The following is a 16,969-nucleotide window of genomic DNA, read 5'->3' on the forward strand; positions in this document are numbered from 1 at the left end:
CTCACATTCCATCTCACCATATGGAACAAATATTGAAAATAATGTAAAATAATTTGTAAAGTAACTATTACGCAAGGTGCCAATAGCAGGTCGTGCTCTGAGGAAATCCATTCAAAGAATTTTCCTGAGTAGAGAGCAGTACAAGGAATGTCGGATCATGTGATGGGTTTGGAGTAAGAGGTGACTGAAGACAGTGCCCATGATTTCTGTAGTTTGTCCCTGTGGAAATTGCTGATGTTGGGTTGAAAGGTTCAGCTTTTTGACTGTCAGTGTTTTGGGGTTTGCTCTGACGTCAACATACATTTGAAATGTCTAAACCCAGAGGCAAACGCAATCAGAGTGAAACCGGGCCTGGTACTTTAACAACTGCGGCATCTGATATTACAGCTGGTAACAACATGGTGGTTTCCCCACACCGAATTTAATACTGTCAGCACATGTGTTGACTTACAAAGCACTGAATTTGCTGGACTTCGTTTGGAACTGTGTTCCTCTGTTGCTGCTCTACAAACCTCTGTTGCCTCCTTCAGTCAAAGGTTGCGGGATGGTGAACTATCAGCTAACCACTCGAGCGACAGAATTGAGGCTTTGGAGACCTGCTGCACCCAGCTGGAAGCCCAGAATACTAAACTGCTGATGAAGGTGGATGACCTGGAGAATCGCAGCTGAAGGCAAAATTTAAGGATTCTCTTGGTACCCGAGGGTGTGGAACAGGGAAACCCTACAACTTTTACTGAGGTGCTTCTTTTGGAGGCTTTTTGGCAAGGAGAGTTTTGATTCTCTGCCGGAAGTGGATCGAGCCCATCACCCTTTGGCATCACAACCACAGCATGGAGAGCCCCAAAGGCCATTAATACTAAGACTGCATCACTATAGACTGAAGGAGCAAGTTATGCATCTGTCTAGAGAAAAGGGTCAACTATACATTCGTGGAAGCAAGATATTCATCTATCCTGACCCCCTGCAAGGATCTAGCCTGGCATTGTACAGGATATTAATTTGTTAAAGCCCAACTTTGTGAAGACGGACTTAAATATGGCTTTCTCCACCCTGCTTTCAGTGGAGTGAATGGAAGAATTTTACCCATGTCGGGTGGGATGAGCGGGAGCAGGCGCGGGCGGTGAGGACCCAATCGCCACCCACGATCGGGTCCACGCTGCCATTTTACGCCGGCAGGCAAATTAAGGCCCACCCAGCATATTTCTCGACTCCCGAGGATAGTGGGAGTGGGCGGGCAGCAGCAGGAATGCACTGACCGCAGGATTCAATGGTGACCCTGCGGCCTGTTTAAATGAAGCGCTGGTAGCCTTTGCAAGGCTGCTGACAATGGCAGGTAGAAGAGCTCACCAGAGGGTAGCCCAGTGGAGCAGGCCATGCCAGAAGGCAGACCACCGGCACAGGCCAGGCCGGAGGGTAGGGCAGTGGGGCAGTGTGCCCCTCATTTTTCGGATGAGTGCCTAGCTGCCCTGATGGAGGTGGTGGAAGCACAGCGGGAGGTGCTGCTTCCGAGGAATGGGAGGCAGAGGTCTCCCCATCTGACCAAACGTGCCTGGGAGGAGGTGGCCGAGAGTGTAAGCTCCCATGATGTGGTGCAGCACACGTGGGTCCAGTGCCGCAAGAGATTCAATGTCCTCCTGCGCTCGGGAAAGGTGAGTACCATGTTGGCTGAGGTCACTTAATCCAGCCAGCAGACTTTTCCCCCAAATGCGCAGCCCCCCACCCACCCAACCCATCACAACAACTCTGAGTGCAGTTACAGCATTGAATCCTTCATGGCATGTTTCCTTCGCTAGGTAGGCCAGCAGATATTGCCCATGCCTCGTTCACCCTGATAGGGTAGTACTGAAATGGATTCTGCACCCACAGCATGTGTGACACTGATACCCAGAGTACAGAATCGGGGGCAAACTCAAGAATCTGTACCTAGGCAGAGTGCTGGAACTGTGAAGCACGTCAAAGTCCAGGTGCTAACATGCTGGGAGGGGAGCTTCCAGGTGGCGGGGCACCAATCCATCTGTTGGCCTATGCATTCCACGTCCTTGTGCTTGGCAAGGTTAGACCTTGTGCTGCCAAATGTGATGGAGGCAGCATTTGAGCAAGGAGGGGGTCAGCCCTGGCTTCTTTGTGTGTGTGCAGCAGCTGCGGGGTGACAAAGCACTGGAGTCCTGCAATGTCCCACTCTGGCTGGGGTAGCAGGGATGTGATGGGAATCCAGGTACAGGCTGGACTAATCAATGCTCTTCTCTCCTTTTCAGGAGAAGACTGCACACAATTCCACCGAGCCGATGCAGACTGGTGGAGGCCAGGCCAGTTGACCACCTTGACTCGATTTGAGCAGCAGGCCATGGATCAGGAGAGGCACCATGTGCCCAGGTCCATCGGTGGCAGTGAGGCTGGGGTGCCACAGCGAAGTACATTTGCCGAGCAATGAGGTCATTGGTTGGCCATTGATAATGGAAATATGGGCGCATAATAATCCGGGGGACAGGCATGCACATTGACATTGGCTCCACCTTAACTAATCAAATGTCCTTGTTTTTCCTTTCAGCATCACTGCAGCAGGACCGGAAGGAGGACGCAGCAGGGGCCCCCCTCTCACACCTGAGGGTCCTGAACATATCGACTCACCAGTGTCACACCATCTCTCTCAGGCAGGCACCAGTGCAGATACTAGCACCTCAGCGGGAATTAGATCTTCGGCTAATGTCCTGGGGCACAGCGGTGAGGGCACTTCACACTCGCTTGAGGTGCAGGTGGTGACAGAGAGTGCCCACTGACCAAAATGCTGGCAGTCGGAGGACAGCTGGCTACCAGGCACAAGCGTGGTCCATGGCAGATGATGTGCCTCTGGAGTCATCCATGAGGCAGCAAACGCTGGAAGTGCAGCAGGCTATGCGGGAGGATCTGGCGGAGATACATGAGGCAATGCCTGGCATGGTGCCCATGCTGGAGGAGTCCACGTGGAGCATCAGCGATGCAATGAACCTCTTGGCCGAGCGCCATGCATCCTCCATGGAAAGAATGGCGACTGTCGTGGAAAGGCTCCTCCAGGAGATCAATCAGGGCTTCCTGGGGACCAGCAAGCCCTCACATCAGCGGTGACCTCAGTTGGTCAGTGCCAGTGTGGGAGATGGTTTAAGCACCAAGTATCCCAGCTCAGTGCTGATCCATCTATGGTGAGCACAGCAGCTACCTGTCGTCTCTGCGGGCTCCTCTCAGGGCACTGCAGATGAGGGCAGCAGCTTCTCTACCCCTCTGCCAGTCACTGTGGCATCCGATGAAGCTGTGACGACTGGGGAGATGCCAGCTGTGGAACTGGCCGCTCCCTCCCAGGTGGGGCCAGCATAGGCTCCACTGGTCAGAAGACAATCGCCAAGTCATGGAGGCAAACAGGGCAGCACAGTGAGCAAAGTGTCTCAGATGCCACTCCCAGCAAGGGGACAGCACCACGACGTAGAACCTGTAAGCATAAACTTAGGGCACATTAGACACACCACGGGTCTCTTACTGGTGCTTCTATGTTGCCCCACTATTAGTTCATTAAGACTTGGCATGATGTGCAACACCTTTTTTATTGGTTTCTGAACTTCATTTTGTTATATCATTAAATTTTGATAGGTAAGCATGGCTCAGGATGGATCCTTACTTCTGCAGGTGGACAGAAACCCATGATGATATGAGTAAGTTGTTTGACATTGAGCTTTATTGGCAAGGCACATAGTTAATGTTCCTATCCAGGCAGATGTTGCACTCAGGTATCGAGTATGGAGCCTGCAGCCCAGGCATGTGCTGAAGGTCCATCAGCGGTGGACTAGCTGAAGGTTCTTTGGATTAAAGCCTCCCGGGTGTCCCTGCCTCCCTGGAGTATGCCTGGGTTAGCGTCTACCCCCTCAGCATTCTCCTGTACATGCTCATCCTCGGACTCACTGCTGGACTCATCGTGTGCAGCCAGAGCAACTGCGTCCATGTCTTCCTTGTCCACTGCGTCCCCCCCTTTGCAGTGCAAGATTGTGGAGAGCACAGCATGCAACCACTATCAGTGACACATGATCTGAAGAGTATTGGAGTGGGCCCCCTGAACAGTCCAGGCATCGGAAATGCATCTTGAGAAGACCGATAGTTCTCTCCACCACAGCCCTTGTGGAGGCGTGGCTCCTATTGTAGCACACCTCAGCCTCTGTTCTTGGATGGCAGAGAGGTGTCATGAGCCACCTTTTGAGGGGATAGCCCTTGTCACCCAGCAGCCATCCATCAAGCTGTGCTGGAGCACTGAAGAGTCCCGGCATCTGAGAGTGTCTGAGGATGTTAGCATCATGGGAGCTGCCTGGGTACCTTGCACAGATTTGCAGAATCTGCATCTTGTGATCACACACTATCTGCACATTCATGGAGTGGAAGCCCTTCCTGTTGACGAAGGCACCAGGCTCATCTGCTGGTGCCTTGACGGCCACAAGTGCGCAGTCGATTGCACCCTGGATGCGCGGAAAGCCAGCAATCACCACGAAGCCTCTGACTCGCTCTGTCTGGCTGACCTCATCCCAGCAGTAGTGGATGAAAGTCAATGCATGCCTGAACACAGCATCTATCACATGCTTGACACATGTGTGGACAGCTGACTGGGAGACTCCGCAAAGATCACCCACCGACTCCTGGAAAGAGCCAGAGGCATAGAAGTTGAGGGCAACCATGACCTTCAGCGCCACTGGCATGGGGTGTCCAGTCACACAGCTGGCACAGATCTCAGGGCCTATGATCTGACAGATGGTGGTGACTGTCTCCCTTGAAAGACAAAGCCTCCTTTGGCACTGCACCTCAGACATATTGAGATAGCTGCTTCACTGCCTGTAAACCCTGGCAGCAGGATGGTGGCATCTTCTGTGGCTCTTCCGCCTTGAACTACCTCTTGGCCCTGCGTCCCTTGCGCCTGCTCCTGTCCTCCCAAAGGTGGCTTCTCTGGAGGTTGAATGTGCACTCCTGGCCTCCTCCCCCTTTTGGCCCTCCTCAGAAGAGGTGCCTCCAGTGGATAGCACAACTCCCACTCCCAGGCTAAGGGAAGACTTCTTGAAACCTGCAGGCCCCAAAAATGATCTTTACTGTAGAGTCCTGACCTGAAGGCTGTTACTCCAGTCCAAGCAGCTGTATGAGTTTTGAAGTATTCCTGCTCACACAGGCAAGTATCTTTCATAATTAATTAATTAGCTGACAAATACCACTCACGACCCTACTCACCCCTCTTGTCCTGCCTGTGGATGAGGTTTATACAAATGTTTCCTACCCTCCTGCCTGTTGCGCCCATGCAACATCCTGAAGATCACACAGGCCGCAAAAAATTGCAGACAATTGCTGCCTCAAGGGCCTTAACTGGGTGATTAATTAATGGCAGGCGCGCATCCAAGAACATAGTGCACCCGCCCATCTAAATATCCCAGTGGCGAGCGGTGATGTCAGGACACTCACGTAACCTTACCGCACATCATTTTACTCATCAGCATGTGGGGCCCACCCCCACAGGCCAATGAGAAAATTCTGGCCTATAAGATTTTCAACAAGCCGCAAGAAACTTCAGCCTTTTTTAGGGACACAATTATACCTTCTCTTAATAAGTCACATCGTGACTTCATCCAGGACAAAACGGTACTCAATGCTTAATTAGGTAACTATGCATGATGGTTCCGTTACATGATAAGTTTTGTTGGTTATACCAATCTCTTTGTATCTTATGTCCAAACTGCACTAATCACAGGAAGTTTTACATAAAGCCTATGGGCGTTTATTTTTTCCTTTTACCACATGTGCAACTGAATTCTTTAAGGATTTAATCTCTCCTTATATTTTCCTTCTCTTGTTGAGTTCTGTATTACAAAATTGTTGCTTTGGACAGATTCTGCACCTTATTTAACATATGCTGAGCTTTACAATACTTTTGTTTGGGATATTTGATTGTATATTGCTTTAACATGGGCTGCTTCTTCAAGACTAGGATAGGTATGAATAGTACACTCGCTATGAGGGGTAACATTCATCTCATTTAGGGAGGTGATGTAAGCTTTTCTTTCCTGCTTCCCCTCTTCTATGTTTCTCTGCGTTTTCTTCTCTGTTTATTCTCTTTTCCTTGTTCTTTTTCAAATATACATATATACTTTTCTTTTGGTCAGTTTTTAACATTCTTCAGGTGGATAAGCTGTGGTTCAAAAATAATTAATGCTTTATTTGTAATGGTTAACCTATGGGGACCATGTGCTTTGATACGCTTTTATTATCATAATGACCACCAATATCAAGGCCTCACAGGGTGCTTGTCCAATCCATTTTATCGCCTGGGATGTGAAAGGTCTAAATCACCCAGTTAAAAGAAATAAAGTTCTCTCTCTTTCTCATTTACATCATTTGAAGGTGGGCATCGCCTCCCTGTGGGAAACTCACTTACGTTTGACCACTTTCAAATGCGGAAGGGTTAGTTTGGGCAGGTGTTTCATTCAAATTTTCATAGTAAAGCAAGAAGTGGGGCAATTCTAATCCATAAAGGCATTCCTTTTGTTCATCCTCAGATTATAGCTGACCCTAATGGCTGCTATGTAATAGTACAAGGCAGACTTTTTAACTACCCCTAGCTAATGTATATGCACCCAACTGGGATGATCACTGTTTCCTTCCAAATTTCTTATTTTTCATACCTGATTTATACTCATATCACTTACTTTTGGAGGAGACTTTAACTATGTTCTTAACCAAAGTTTAGATTGCTCATCCACAAAACCTCTTCCAATATCAAAATCAGCCTCAGTTCTTTTCTGGATACACATGAATTGGTAGAGTCATAGTGTTTTCTATACCCATCGGCAAGACAATACTCCTTTTTTTCTCTTGTTCATCACACCTATTCACGTATTGACTATTTTTTCCTTGACAAGAGGCTGCTCCCCTTTATTCAGTCTTGCACATACAATAGTTTTGTGATCTCTGATCATGCCCTCTTAGTTTTAACAATATGATTCCATGACCAACCTGTTCCTCATCCACCGCGGCATCTTGATTCTCTTCTTCTGGCGGACCCAGGCTTTACTAAATTCATTTCCTCGCAAATAGATACTTTTATAGAACTTAATACTACTCCAGATTTGTCATTTGCTACTGTCTGGGCGAGTATGAAGGCCCACCCTCGTGGACAAATAATTTCATATACTGCTCAACTTAACAAACACAATACCTCAAAATTGTCCCAATTTATTCTCCAAACTCTCTTAGTCGACTGGCAGTATCTATTGCACCTACCCCAGTATCATACAAACAGCATCTGGCTCTACAGACTGAATTCGATCTTCTTTCACTAAACATGGAAGCTTATACTTAGATCACGTGGTACATTTTATGAGCATGGTGAAAGAACCAGTAGGCTCCTGGCTCACCAGCTTCGCCAGTCTGCTTCCTCTCAACTTGTAGCTGAAATTACCACTCCAACAGGGTCAACCACCACCGATCATCAGGAGATCAATGATCAATTCAAACTTTTTTATTCCACTCTTTATGCCTCAGACTCCTTTTCAGATCCTACTTTATTTCACAATTTTTTTGATAATATGGACATCCCATCTCTAACATCTGACTCTATGAATGCGTTAGAAGTACCACTTTCCCAAGATGAAATGCTAAAGACAATTAAATCCATGCAAAGTAATATGGCACCTGGGCCTGATGGACTTCCAATAGAATTTTATAAAAAATTCTTATCACAGCTTTCTCCATTATTATTGTCTCCGTTTTCAGAATGCTTTTTCTCTAAAACACTCCCTCCTACACTGCGCGAGGCATCTTTGTCTATTCTTTTAAAGAGGGATAAGGATCCTCTGCATTACAGTTCATTCCGGCCTATTTCCCTTTTAAATGTAAATATCAAGATACTGGCTAAAGCCTCAGCCCACTGTCTTGAACCTGTCCTTCCATCTATTTTCTCTCCTGACCGCACAGGTTTCATACAGGGCAGGCAATCCTTCTCTAATTTAAGGTGTCTTTTCAATATTATTTATATACATGCAACTACTCCTCTCCTTCAGGTTCTTATAACTATGGATGCAGGAAAGGCTTTTGATAGAGTGGAATGGGACTACCTTTTTTTTAAACTGTTCAAAAATTTGGATTTGGACCCATTTTTATAAAATGGATAAAACTATTGTGTTCCTCCCTGGTTATTTCAGCACGTACAAATAATATCCATTCTAAACTCTTGACCTCCATCGAGGTATCAGACAGGGCTGTCCCCTTTCCCCCCCTACTTTTTGCTATCGATTTTAAGCCCCTGGCAGTTTCACTGCAGACCTGTGGAGAACATACAGGGTATTATATGGGGTGGAGCCGAGCAGAAACTCTCCCTATATGCTGATGACCTGCTTCTTTACATCTCTGATCCAACCTCATCTCTCCTAGATATTTTCTCTATCGTTAAGCGATTTGGTCGTATTTCAGGTTTTCAGATTAGTTTGCAAAAAGGTGAATTTTTTCCTATTAACTCTATTGCAAAGAATTATCTTCTTTCTTCCCTCCCTTTCAGGGTTTCAGGAAACAGTTTTAAATATTTAGCAATTTTAGTTGTTCAGTCCCTTGGAGACCTTTTTAAGCTCAACTTTGACCCTTTGTTGGAATATATGAAGCACGACTTAGTACATTGGTCTAGCTTACCCCTTTCTTTAGTTGGTCGTATAAATTCTGTAAAGGTGAACATTTTGCCAAAATTTCTATATTTATTTCAGTGCATTTCATTGTTTATTCCCGAGCACTTTTTTGTTGCAATAGACCAATTAATTTCTTCCTTTATTTGGAATAAGAAAGCACCCAGAATGCGTGAAGTTTTCCACAAAGTCCCAAGCATTTAGGTGGTTTGGCACTGCCAAATTTTCAGTTTTATTATTGGCCTGCTAAAATCCAAAATATTTCTTTTTGGCTTCATTCGGACTCGGCTAGTTTAGCGTGGGTGCAATTGGAGGCAGCCTCCTGTCAATCCATATCTCTGCCTGCTCTGTTGTGCTCCTCCATTCCTTTCTCAACCAGTCATTTTTCTTCAAACTCTGTTGTTACACAGTCACTTGAGATTTGGACCCAGTTCAGAACATACTTTAGGCTACAATCTCTCTCTTTATGTAACCCTATTAAGCAAACAATTTATTTCTGCCTTCATTAGGAGATTCTGCCTAACAGCACTGTGGGTGTACCTACACTACATGGACTGCAGTGGTTCAAGAAAGCAGCTAACCACCACCTTCTCAAGGGCAACTAGGGATGGGCAATAAATGCAGGCCCAGCCAGCGAAGCCCGCATCCTTTGAATGAATATTTTTTAAAAGTCTGGCATGCAGGAGGCATCAAAACCCTTGCTCAGTTATACATTGATAATATTTTTGCTTCTTTTGACTCTCTCTCTTGGAAGTATGATCTGCCCCACACACACTTCTTTCGCTATTTACAAATCAGATATTTTGCGCACAGAAAAAATTGTCCAGTTTCCTTTACTGCCCCTTAAATCACCGATAGATATTATGTTAGAATTAAATCATTTTGTTAGGGGGTTCATTTACAAATTGTATTCTCTATTTTTTTCACTACACTGCCTTTCGTTTTCTACCTTAAAAACTCTTTGGGAGCAAGGTTTTGTCTCAGATGCATCAGGAGATAACTGGAAGTCTATCCTCTCTCGTGTACATTCCTCACCTGTATTTGCGAAGCATAGGTTTCTACCATTTAAAATCTTACATCGTATCCATCTATCTAAGGTGAAATTATCTAAGATGTTTCCAAATTTTGATCCAACCTGTGATAAATGTCATACTGCCCCAGCCTCTCTAATTCATATGTACTGGTTGTGTCCTAAACTGGCTTTGTTTTGGACAAACATTTTTAGAACACTCACATATTTTCAGTAGCAGCATTGAACCTTCTCCTATTACAGCTCTCTCTGGAGTGGAACCAAATGGCATCCCTCTTACAAAAATTCAGACTGATGCACTTGTCTTTTCAACATTATTGGCTGCATGTATTCTATTCTTTTAAATTTGAAACAGCCTGCCTCGCCTTCTTTTACTAATTGGATACATGATCTTAAGCAGAATCTTAAACTTGAGAAAAGTACACTATAAGAAACTCCACTGAGGATGTTATGTAGCTTGGCAACTTTTCTTAGATTATTTTGAGGAACTACAGCTGTCTACTTTCACATAACTGACCCTAATTAGGATGTATATATTATATCGGGGAAACTATATCGGACCTATAATTATTGTTGACTTTTTATTATTTATTTTTTGTGGAGTTGGGGAGGTGTTTTTTTCTCTTTCCTTTTGCTTCTCCTTCTTCCTATTCCTCTTTTCCTTTCTTCCTCTTTCTCTTCCAAATGGAAGTATATTGAATTACTGCTGTACTGTAAGCTTTATGTTGTACAGTTTCTCATTATGAATGTTGTTAATTTTTTTTAAAATAAAGAACTTTTAAAAATGAAACAAAAAGAAGGATTTTCCTGACCTGAAGTTGTATCCAGATGTAATGGATCTGTCTGCAGAATTGTTGTCCAGTCGAGTGTATGAATACATAGGGTTGCACTTTGAAGGAGATTTGTCAAGATCACAGTTCCATTCAATCATTATTCCTATTACTCCACCCTGCACATAAAGCAGAGCAAAGTTAATATTCAGCAGCAGCACACTTAACTGAATATATACATCCTAATTAGGGTCAGTTATGTGAAAGTAGACAGCTGTAGTTCCTCAAAATAATCTAAGAAAAGTTGCCAAGCTACATAACATCCTCAGTGGAGTTTCTTATAGTGTACTTTTCTCAAGTTTAAGATTCTGCTTAAGATCATGTATCCAATTAGTAAAAGAAGGTGAGGCAGGCTGTTTCAAATTTAAAAGAATAGAATACGTGCAGCCAATAATGTTGAAAAGACAAGTGCATCAGTCTGAATTTTTGTGAGAGGGATGCCATTTGGTTCCACTCCAGAGAGAGCTGTAACAATCATTTGAGGGCATGGATGAAAAAGAATATATGGCACAAAGTTTGGATATGTCGTGTCCATTTTTGGGCACTAGAAATATCCTCAGTGTTCCAAAATGATGCATCTGGTTGAGGTGGCATCTGTCATTTGGTTTCAGAGTGATGTGTCTAACTGCAGGGTGCCTATTGGTTTACATGGACTGTGTACTTACTGTGAACAATGAAGAATAAGATAGCGATTTTAACTTGTGTTATAGATATGGATGAAGTCTGAATGGATGAGTCTGTAATATAGAGATAAAAACAAAAAAAACTGCGGATACTGGAAATCCAAAACAAAAACAGAATTACCTGGAAAAACTCAGCAGGTCTGGCAGCATCGGTGGAGAAGAAAAGAGTTGACGTTTCGAATCCTCATGACCCTTTGAAGGGTCATGAGGACTCGAAACGTCAACTCTTTTCTTCTCCGCCGATGCTGCCAGACCTGCTGAGTTTTTCCAGGTAATTCTGAGTCTGTAATATAGTTCATCTTCTCTTGTTTAATAAATGTTTTATCCTTTTGTTAAAAGTTCAGCAGCTGACTTGTGTGACTCTGTTCAGTAGCTACTCTCCACATATTTAAACAAACAAATTAAAAGTTAAGATCTATCAAGCTGGGTTCCACTCTGGGATCAGGCTTGTCCAGTGGTAACCTCAGCTGGGGATTGTAACAATTCTATCTTTCCAGAGATTGAGAGGAAGAGTGAGCATGTAGTTTTATGAGGATTGCAGACCTCCCCATGGTGCAGGGTCCATTGATGTCACATTTTGCTTTGCAGTGGCCACATGTCAACTCTAAGATGTACAATAACTGAAAGGGATTCCACTCTGTTAATGTTCAGCTGGTGTGTGACCATACACAGGGAATCATGGAGGTCAATGCCCAGTTTCCTGACAGCAATCATGATGCTTTCAATCTGTGGTAGTCCATTGTGCCAGCTGCATCTGAGTGACCATAGCAAGCCAAAGGGTGGCTACAGGGTGGCAAGGGTTGTCCACTGATCACATGGCTCATGGTTCCAGTGCCTAACCCATGCGCATGTGGGCAGCTTATGTTGAAGCTTGGGGGGAATAAAGCAGGGAAACGTGTAGGAAATTAGAACATTTGGCTAATGGTGAGGGATCTGGGAGGTTTAAAAGTTTGCTTAACATAGAATTTAAAAAATACTGCAATGTATCTGTTTAATTGAACTGCAATGTAATGAATAAGGCATTGTGACTGCACCTTGAACAATCTGTCAGAAAGAGGCCTTTGCATGTAAAAGTTTGAAAGACAAATGAGTTCTTAAACATCCAGCTGATCTTTTGCAATTTTCATATAAAAACCTACAGACAGGTGAGGGAAAAAGCTACATGCAGAATAATTTGGGGTTAGTCTAGGAACTGGAAAATTACTGAAGATGAAGTAGTCCATGAGGTAAAGTAGCAAAGGAAGCAATCAAGGCTGTAGATTCAAGTCTGCTACAAGTAAAAGAAAGGAATAAAACAGTGTTACAATGCTTGTAGAGACTAATAACTTTTAATAAGAGATTTAATTCCTAGTGACTGACTTAAAGGAAATCGCACAAGATTTCAATTATAGGATTTATAGTGTAACAAACAAACTAAACTCAAATTCAACTAAACATTACTTAGTAGGCAACCAATACTCTCAACTAGAGAACAGGTATTCCTTATTAATTTATCAACTTGACTGGTAACCTCATGCCATGTTTATACATTATGCCGTCCCTCAGCAGAACAGTGATTTTTTTAAAAATCCTAAATCCATGTCAGCATTTTCCCTGCTACACCAGGGCAAGTCTTGCAGAATCCTTTTAAAAGTCCTTTCAGACTTACAGCAGCAAGGCACCCACCTGCGACTTCTTGCTGCTTAAATCTTTACAAAGCCCATTTTACTTTAGTTTAAAGAGACAATTTTATACCATCTCATAAAACTTTGCATTCATAACAGGAGACATCTTGGACGGAATTTTCCAGTCTTGCCTGTGGTGGGAATCGTCATGGGTGGGATGGAAATTTGATGGACCAGCCAAGAATCCGTTAACTTTGGGTGGGAATTTCCAGTGCCACGGTGGGTGGGACCAGAAAATCCCGCATCTTGTGTTTTAAAAATGGGTAGAGAGAGAGAATGCATGCGTACACGTGCTGGATTCTAACTGTTAAACATGTTTTGCATGTAAATTGCTTTCTTTGCTGAAGAAAGAAAGAAAGGCATTGAACCTCTCTGCTCAAGCAAAAGAAAACATCCAACTTTTCTTCAACAGCATGCAATGAAAGCCATGCCACTACATGAAGTTGATCAAGCAGATTTTTGGCATGCTGAAGTCAACACTTCCACTGTCTAGACTACTCTAGAGGATCCTTGCTGTACTTGGCTGAGCAGGTCTTCAGATTTGTGATCTGCTGCATGCTGCAGAACTTTCCTATCTTCAAGTTTTGTCACCAGCTATATGACAGGTAGCTGAACAGCAGAACAGTAAACAGGAGGAGGAGCTGGAGGAGGAGGAAGAAGAGGAAGGGGAAAGGAGGAGGCAACCAAGATAGTTCCTTTCTGGTTGGGTTCTCCATCAACAACTCAATTGATTTGTGATAACAGTGAACACAGACACAATTTTCCATTCACCAAAAGTCTCACTCCATTCCTTCTCTCCGGCAATGACCATCATAGCTTGGCCACAGTGCAAAAATTAAAGCCAAATGAAGAATCCAAACCAAATTTATAAATAAAGACGTGCCATATAATATACAAATGCCAACTAATCATCCTTGTGCATTCCCTTAGCGCTTGTCTTGCATGTGCCTTTGCCTGTCTTAATGCTCATACAGAGTGCTACCCCTGTGACTGTAGCATGGCTAATGGAACATAAGAACATGAGAACATAAGAAATAGGAACAGGAATAGAATATTCAGTGCCTCAAGCCTGCTCTGTCATTCAGTATGATCATGGTTGATCTGCTACCTAAACACCCACTTTCCTGCCCACTCCCCATATCTCTTCATAACCGGAAAGATTAAAAATCTATCGATCTCAGTCTTTAACATACTCACAGTAGTGCTAAGCATGTAAGTGTGTGGTGAAACTATGAATGCTATGTATGAGTCTTGATTGTTATAAAATTGTTTATATGTAATTCAATGGGGTATGGTGCATTGCACAGTATATGAGACCAGTGATAGGGTATAGTATTTGAAGATGCTTCACTGACTTTAACTACTCATGTGAGATCACTGAACATTTTGTAGCACTGAACTTAGGTCCTCGGGGCTTGTCCACCATAGCTATCTGAACTCAGACTTAAGAGTTTGTCTGGAAGGCATCCTGGCAGCCAGTGGATGGATAACATTTCTTCTCTGCACCTCTTCAATAAAGGCCTCCAGGGCGGCATCAGAAAATCTTGGGAGGTTGTGCCATCATTACTACACCTCTGTCCATGCTAACATAAGTTACACAATGACTTCCAGCATTCGCTCCAGCCACAAGGCATTTCCTCTTCAAAATGTGCAGATTGGCTTTAAGTAGCAGGGTGGTTCTAACTGGTAGCTTTCCTCTCTTGAATTTGGGCCCCTGAAGCATGCCTCCAGTTAACAGCATAGCTAATGCTGCTGCACCCTGCAATTGTACACCACACTACAGCGGTTCAAGAAGGCAGCTCACCACCATCTTCTCAAGGGCAACAAGGGATGGGCAATAAATGTTGGCTCAGCCAGCAAAGCCCACATCCCATGAATGAATAAAAAAAAGGAGTGCAGATTAATCCCACATCAGTTGCCAAGTTCATTTTTGGACTCTATTGATAAGAACAATCAGAACAGGCAGAGGCCATTCAATCAGGTCAAAGCTGATCCGGATCTCAATTAATCTATCTGCCTTTGTTCCAAATCCCTTGATTTCTTTACTCAACAAAATTCTATCAAGCTCCATTTAGCCCCCAGAATCCAATGCTTTTGCAGTGAGAGAACTCCAGATTTCTATTACCTTTTGTACAAAGAAATGCTTCCTGTCATCATCCTTGAATGGCCTCATTGTAATTTTAAAATGTTTTTGAAAACTCATCACTTCGTTGATGACTTTTCATCTTTTAACAGGAAAGTGTTACCAATACGAAGTATATAAGTTTGTTTTTTTTTGGGACTGTCTGTTTAATTTAAGGTAAAACAGAGTAGTGAAATGGGGTCATGTGACCTTCTCCAAATCCTTCTTGATAAAAAGCCTGGATGTCTAGGTTGGTACGGGGACAGTGAGGCCCAGGTTGATTTACTGGGAAGAAGGTGAAAGATATTCACACCTGTGGACAATGCCAAGGGCATCTGTGATGGCTCTGGATAAGCTGTTATGCCCAGATTTTCACAAGAGTTGTGGAGATTCACACCTTAGCCAAATGGGAGCTGGGACCCCAGATCAGGAAGTGCTGCCTCCATTTCTGACACATCCTATTTTTACATGGGGGGAAAGGGGGTGGAATTTGATTCACATATGGGGGAAACCTGAATCCAGTGGGGCCAGTGCTGAGTTCAAACAGAACCTATTTTTGCTGGAGTGAGGTCTCTTTCCCTCTGAACTGTTTTTGAGGGCAGTGGGCCCAACTCCAGAATGCACCCATCCCCCAGAACAAAAATTGGCAGTTTGGGCAGTTTCTCCCTAGGCAGGTCACCAAGCTAGGAATTTTCCCAACTCTGAACACCCACCTTGGGAATGGAAATCTGGGCCTCAGTCTCCATGTCTCACAGGGAAATGTTGAAAATGTCAGGTTTTGTACATGGGTTATACTTCAAACTGTCCATTTAATTTCAAGATAGAATGGAGTTTGGTGTTTAGAAGATATTTAATCAGCACTTCTACCTGGGTACAAGATCCACATGATTCACATTGTGCTAGAGATGGGCTTTGAGAGGGGACTAGGCTGTAGAAAGCCATGTGGTATCAACTTAAGCTATCTTTAGAGATGCCTGAACCTCACAGAAAGGCCAGGCTGCAAAAATCTCAGAGTGCAGAGAGAGAGAGAGCAGAGAGATAGAGACAGCGAGTTTGTATTGTTCACCACACCGAATGCGGGTGGGAGCTCGTGCTCAATTGAAGAAACCAAGTTCATGAGCATTTAATTGAGGCTGGAAGATTCACCTAGTTTTAGCTAGAGGGAGGGATCTCCAGAGTGACCCACACCATGAAAGCCAGTTCACGAATTAGAAGCTATATGACTAGCAAAAGGAAAAGGAAGCAAGCCATCGGGAGCTAAGAATAGCTTTGGCTGGTTCCTGGAGAATGAAGTGTCCACTTAAGGAGCAGAATAAAGTATAACCGTGGAGATCTACAGAAAAGGAAACCTTTCTGCTGTTTAGAGTATAAGTTGCCAACTAAGTAGTGCTTAGACAATGTTGCTTTTAGTTTGTTTGTTCCAGCAAAAGTCTTCAAATTTGAAATCATATTGTGTGATCCTTCCAGTCAGTCACTGGAATTTCAAATATATTTTTGAAAGTTATCAGTCTCAACAAGGATCGTAACAATTCCCCACCAGAGGAAATTGTTTCTCTGTATCCACTTTGTCAAATCCTTTTAACATTTTAACATCTTGATCAGGTCACTCCTCAATACTCTAAACTCCAGGGAGTTCAAGCCAGGTTTAAATAACCTCTCCTCATAATTTTAACCCTGAGGTACAGCGTCCAGAACTGAACATAATGCTCTAAATGCGGTCTGACCAAGGCTTTAAATTACTAAAGCATCATTTCCACCCTGTTGTGTTCCAAACCTCATGAGTTAAAGACCAGCATCTATGAATCTTTTCAAGTGCTTCTTGTACCTGTCCATTAGCTTATAATGATTTGAGTGCTTGGACTCCCAAATTTCTTGGCTCCTCGAGAGTTCCTAAATTTCTCAACAATTCTCCACTTTATCTTTCTTGGGTCTAAAATGTGTTCCCTCACATTTTCCCAACTTGAACTGGAAAACTGG

The 16,969-nt window shown here is 43.8% G+C and overlaps 1 protein-coding gene across 1 annotated transcript in view; it reads right to left on the reverse strand.

Moving 5' to 3' along the window:
- p2rx5 (purinergic receptor P2X, ligand-gated ion channel, 5) overlaps positions 1-16,969 on the reverse strand; it is a 146,503-nt gene that overhangs the window by 35,517 nt on the left and 94,017 nt on the right. Inside the window, exon 8 of the mRNA XM_041197860.1 lies at positions 10,506-10,642. Within this exon, the coding sequence (XP_041053794.1) occupies positions 10,506-10,642 (137 nt within the window). The remainder of the gene's footprint in view (positions 1-10,505; positions 10,643-16,969) is intronic.

Source organism: Carcharodon carcharias, chromosome 10 (assembly GCF_017639515.1).
Source record: "Carcharodon carcharias isolate sCarCar2 chromosome 10, sCarCar2.pri, whole genome shotgun sequence".
Classification (NCBI taxonomy): domain Eukaryota; kingdom Metazoa; phylum Chordata; class Chondrichthyes; order Lamniformes; family Lamnidae; genus Carcharodon; species Carcharodon carcharias.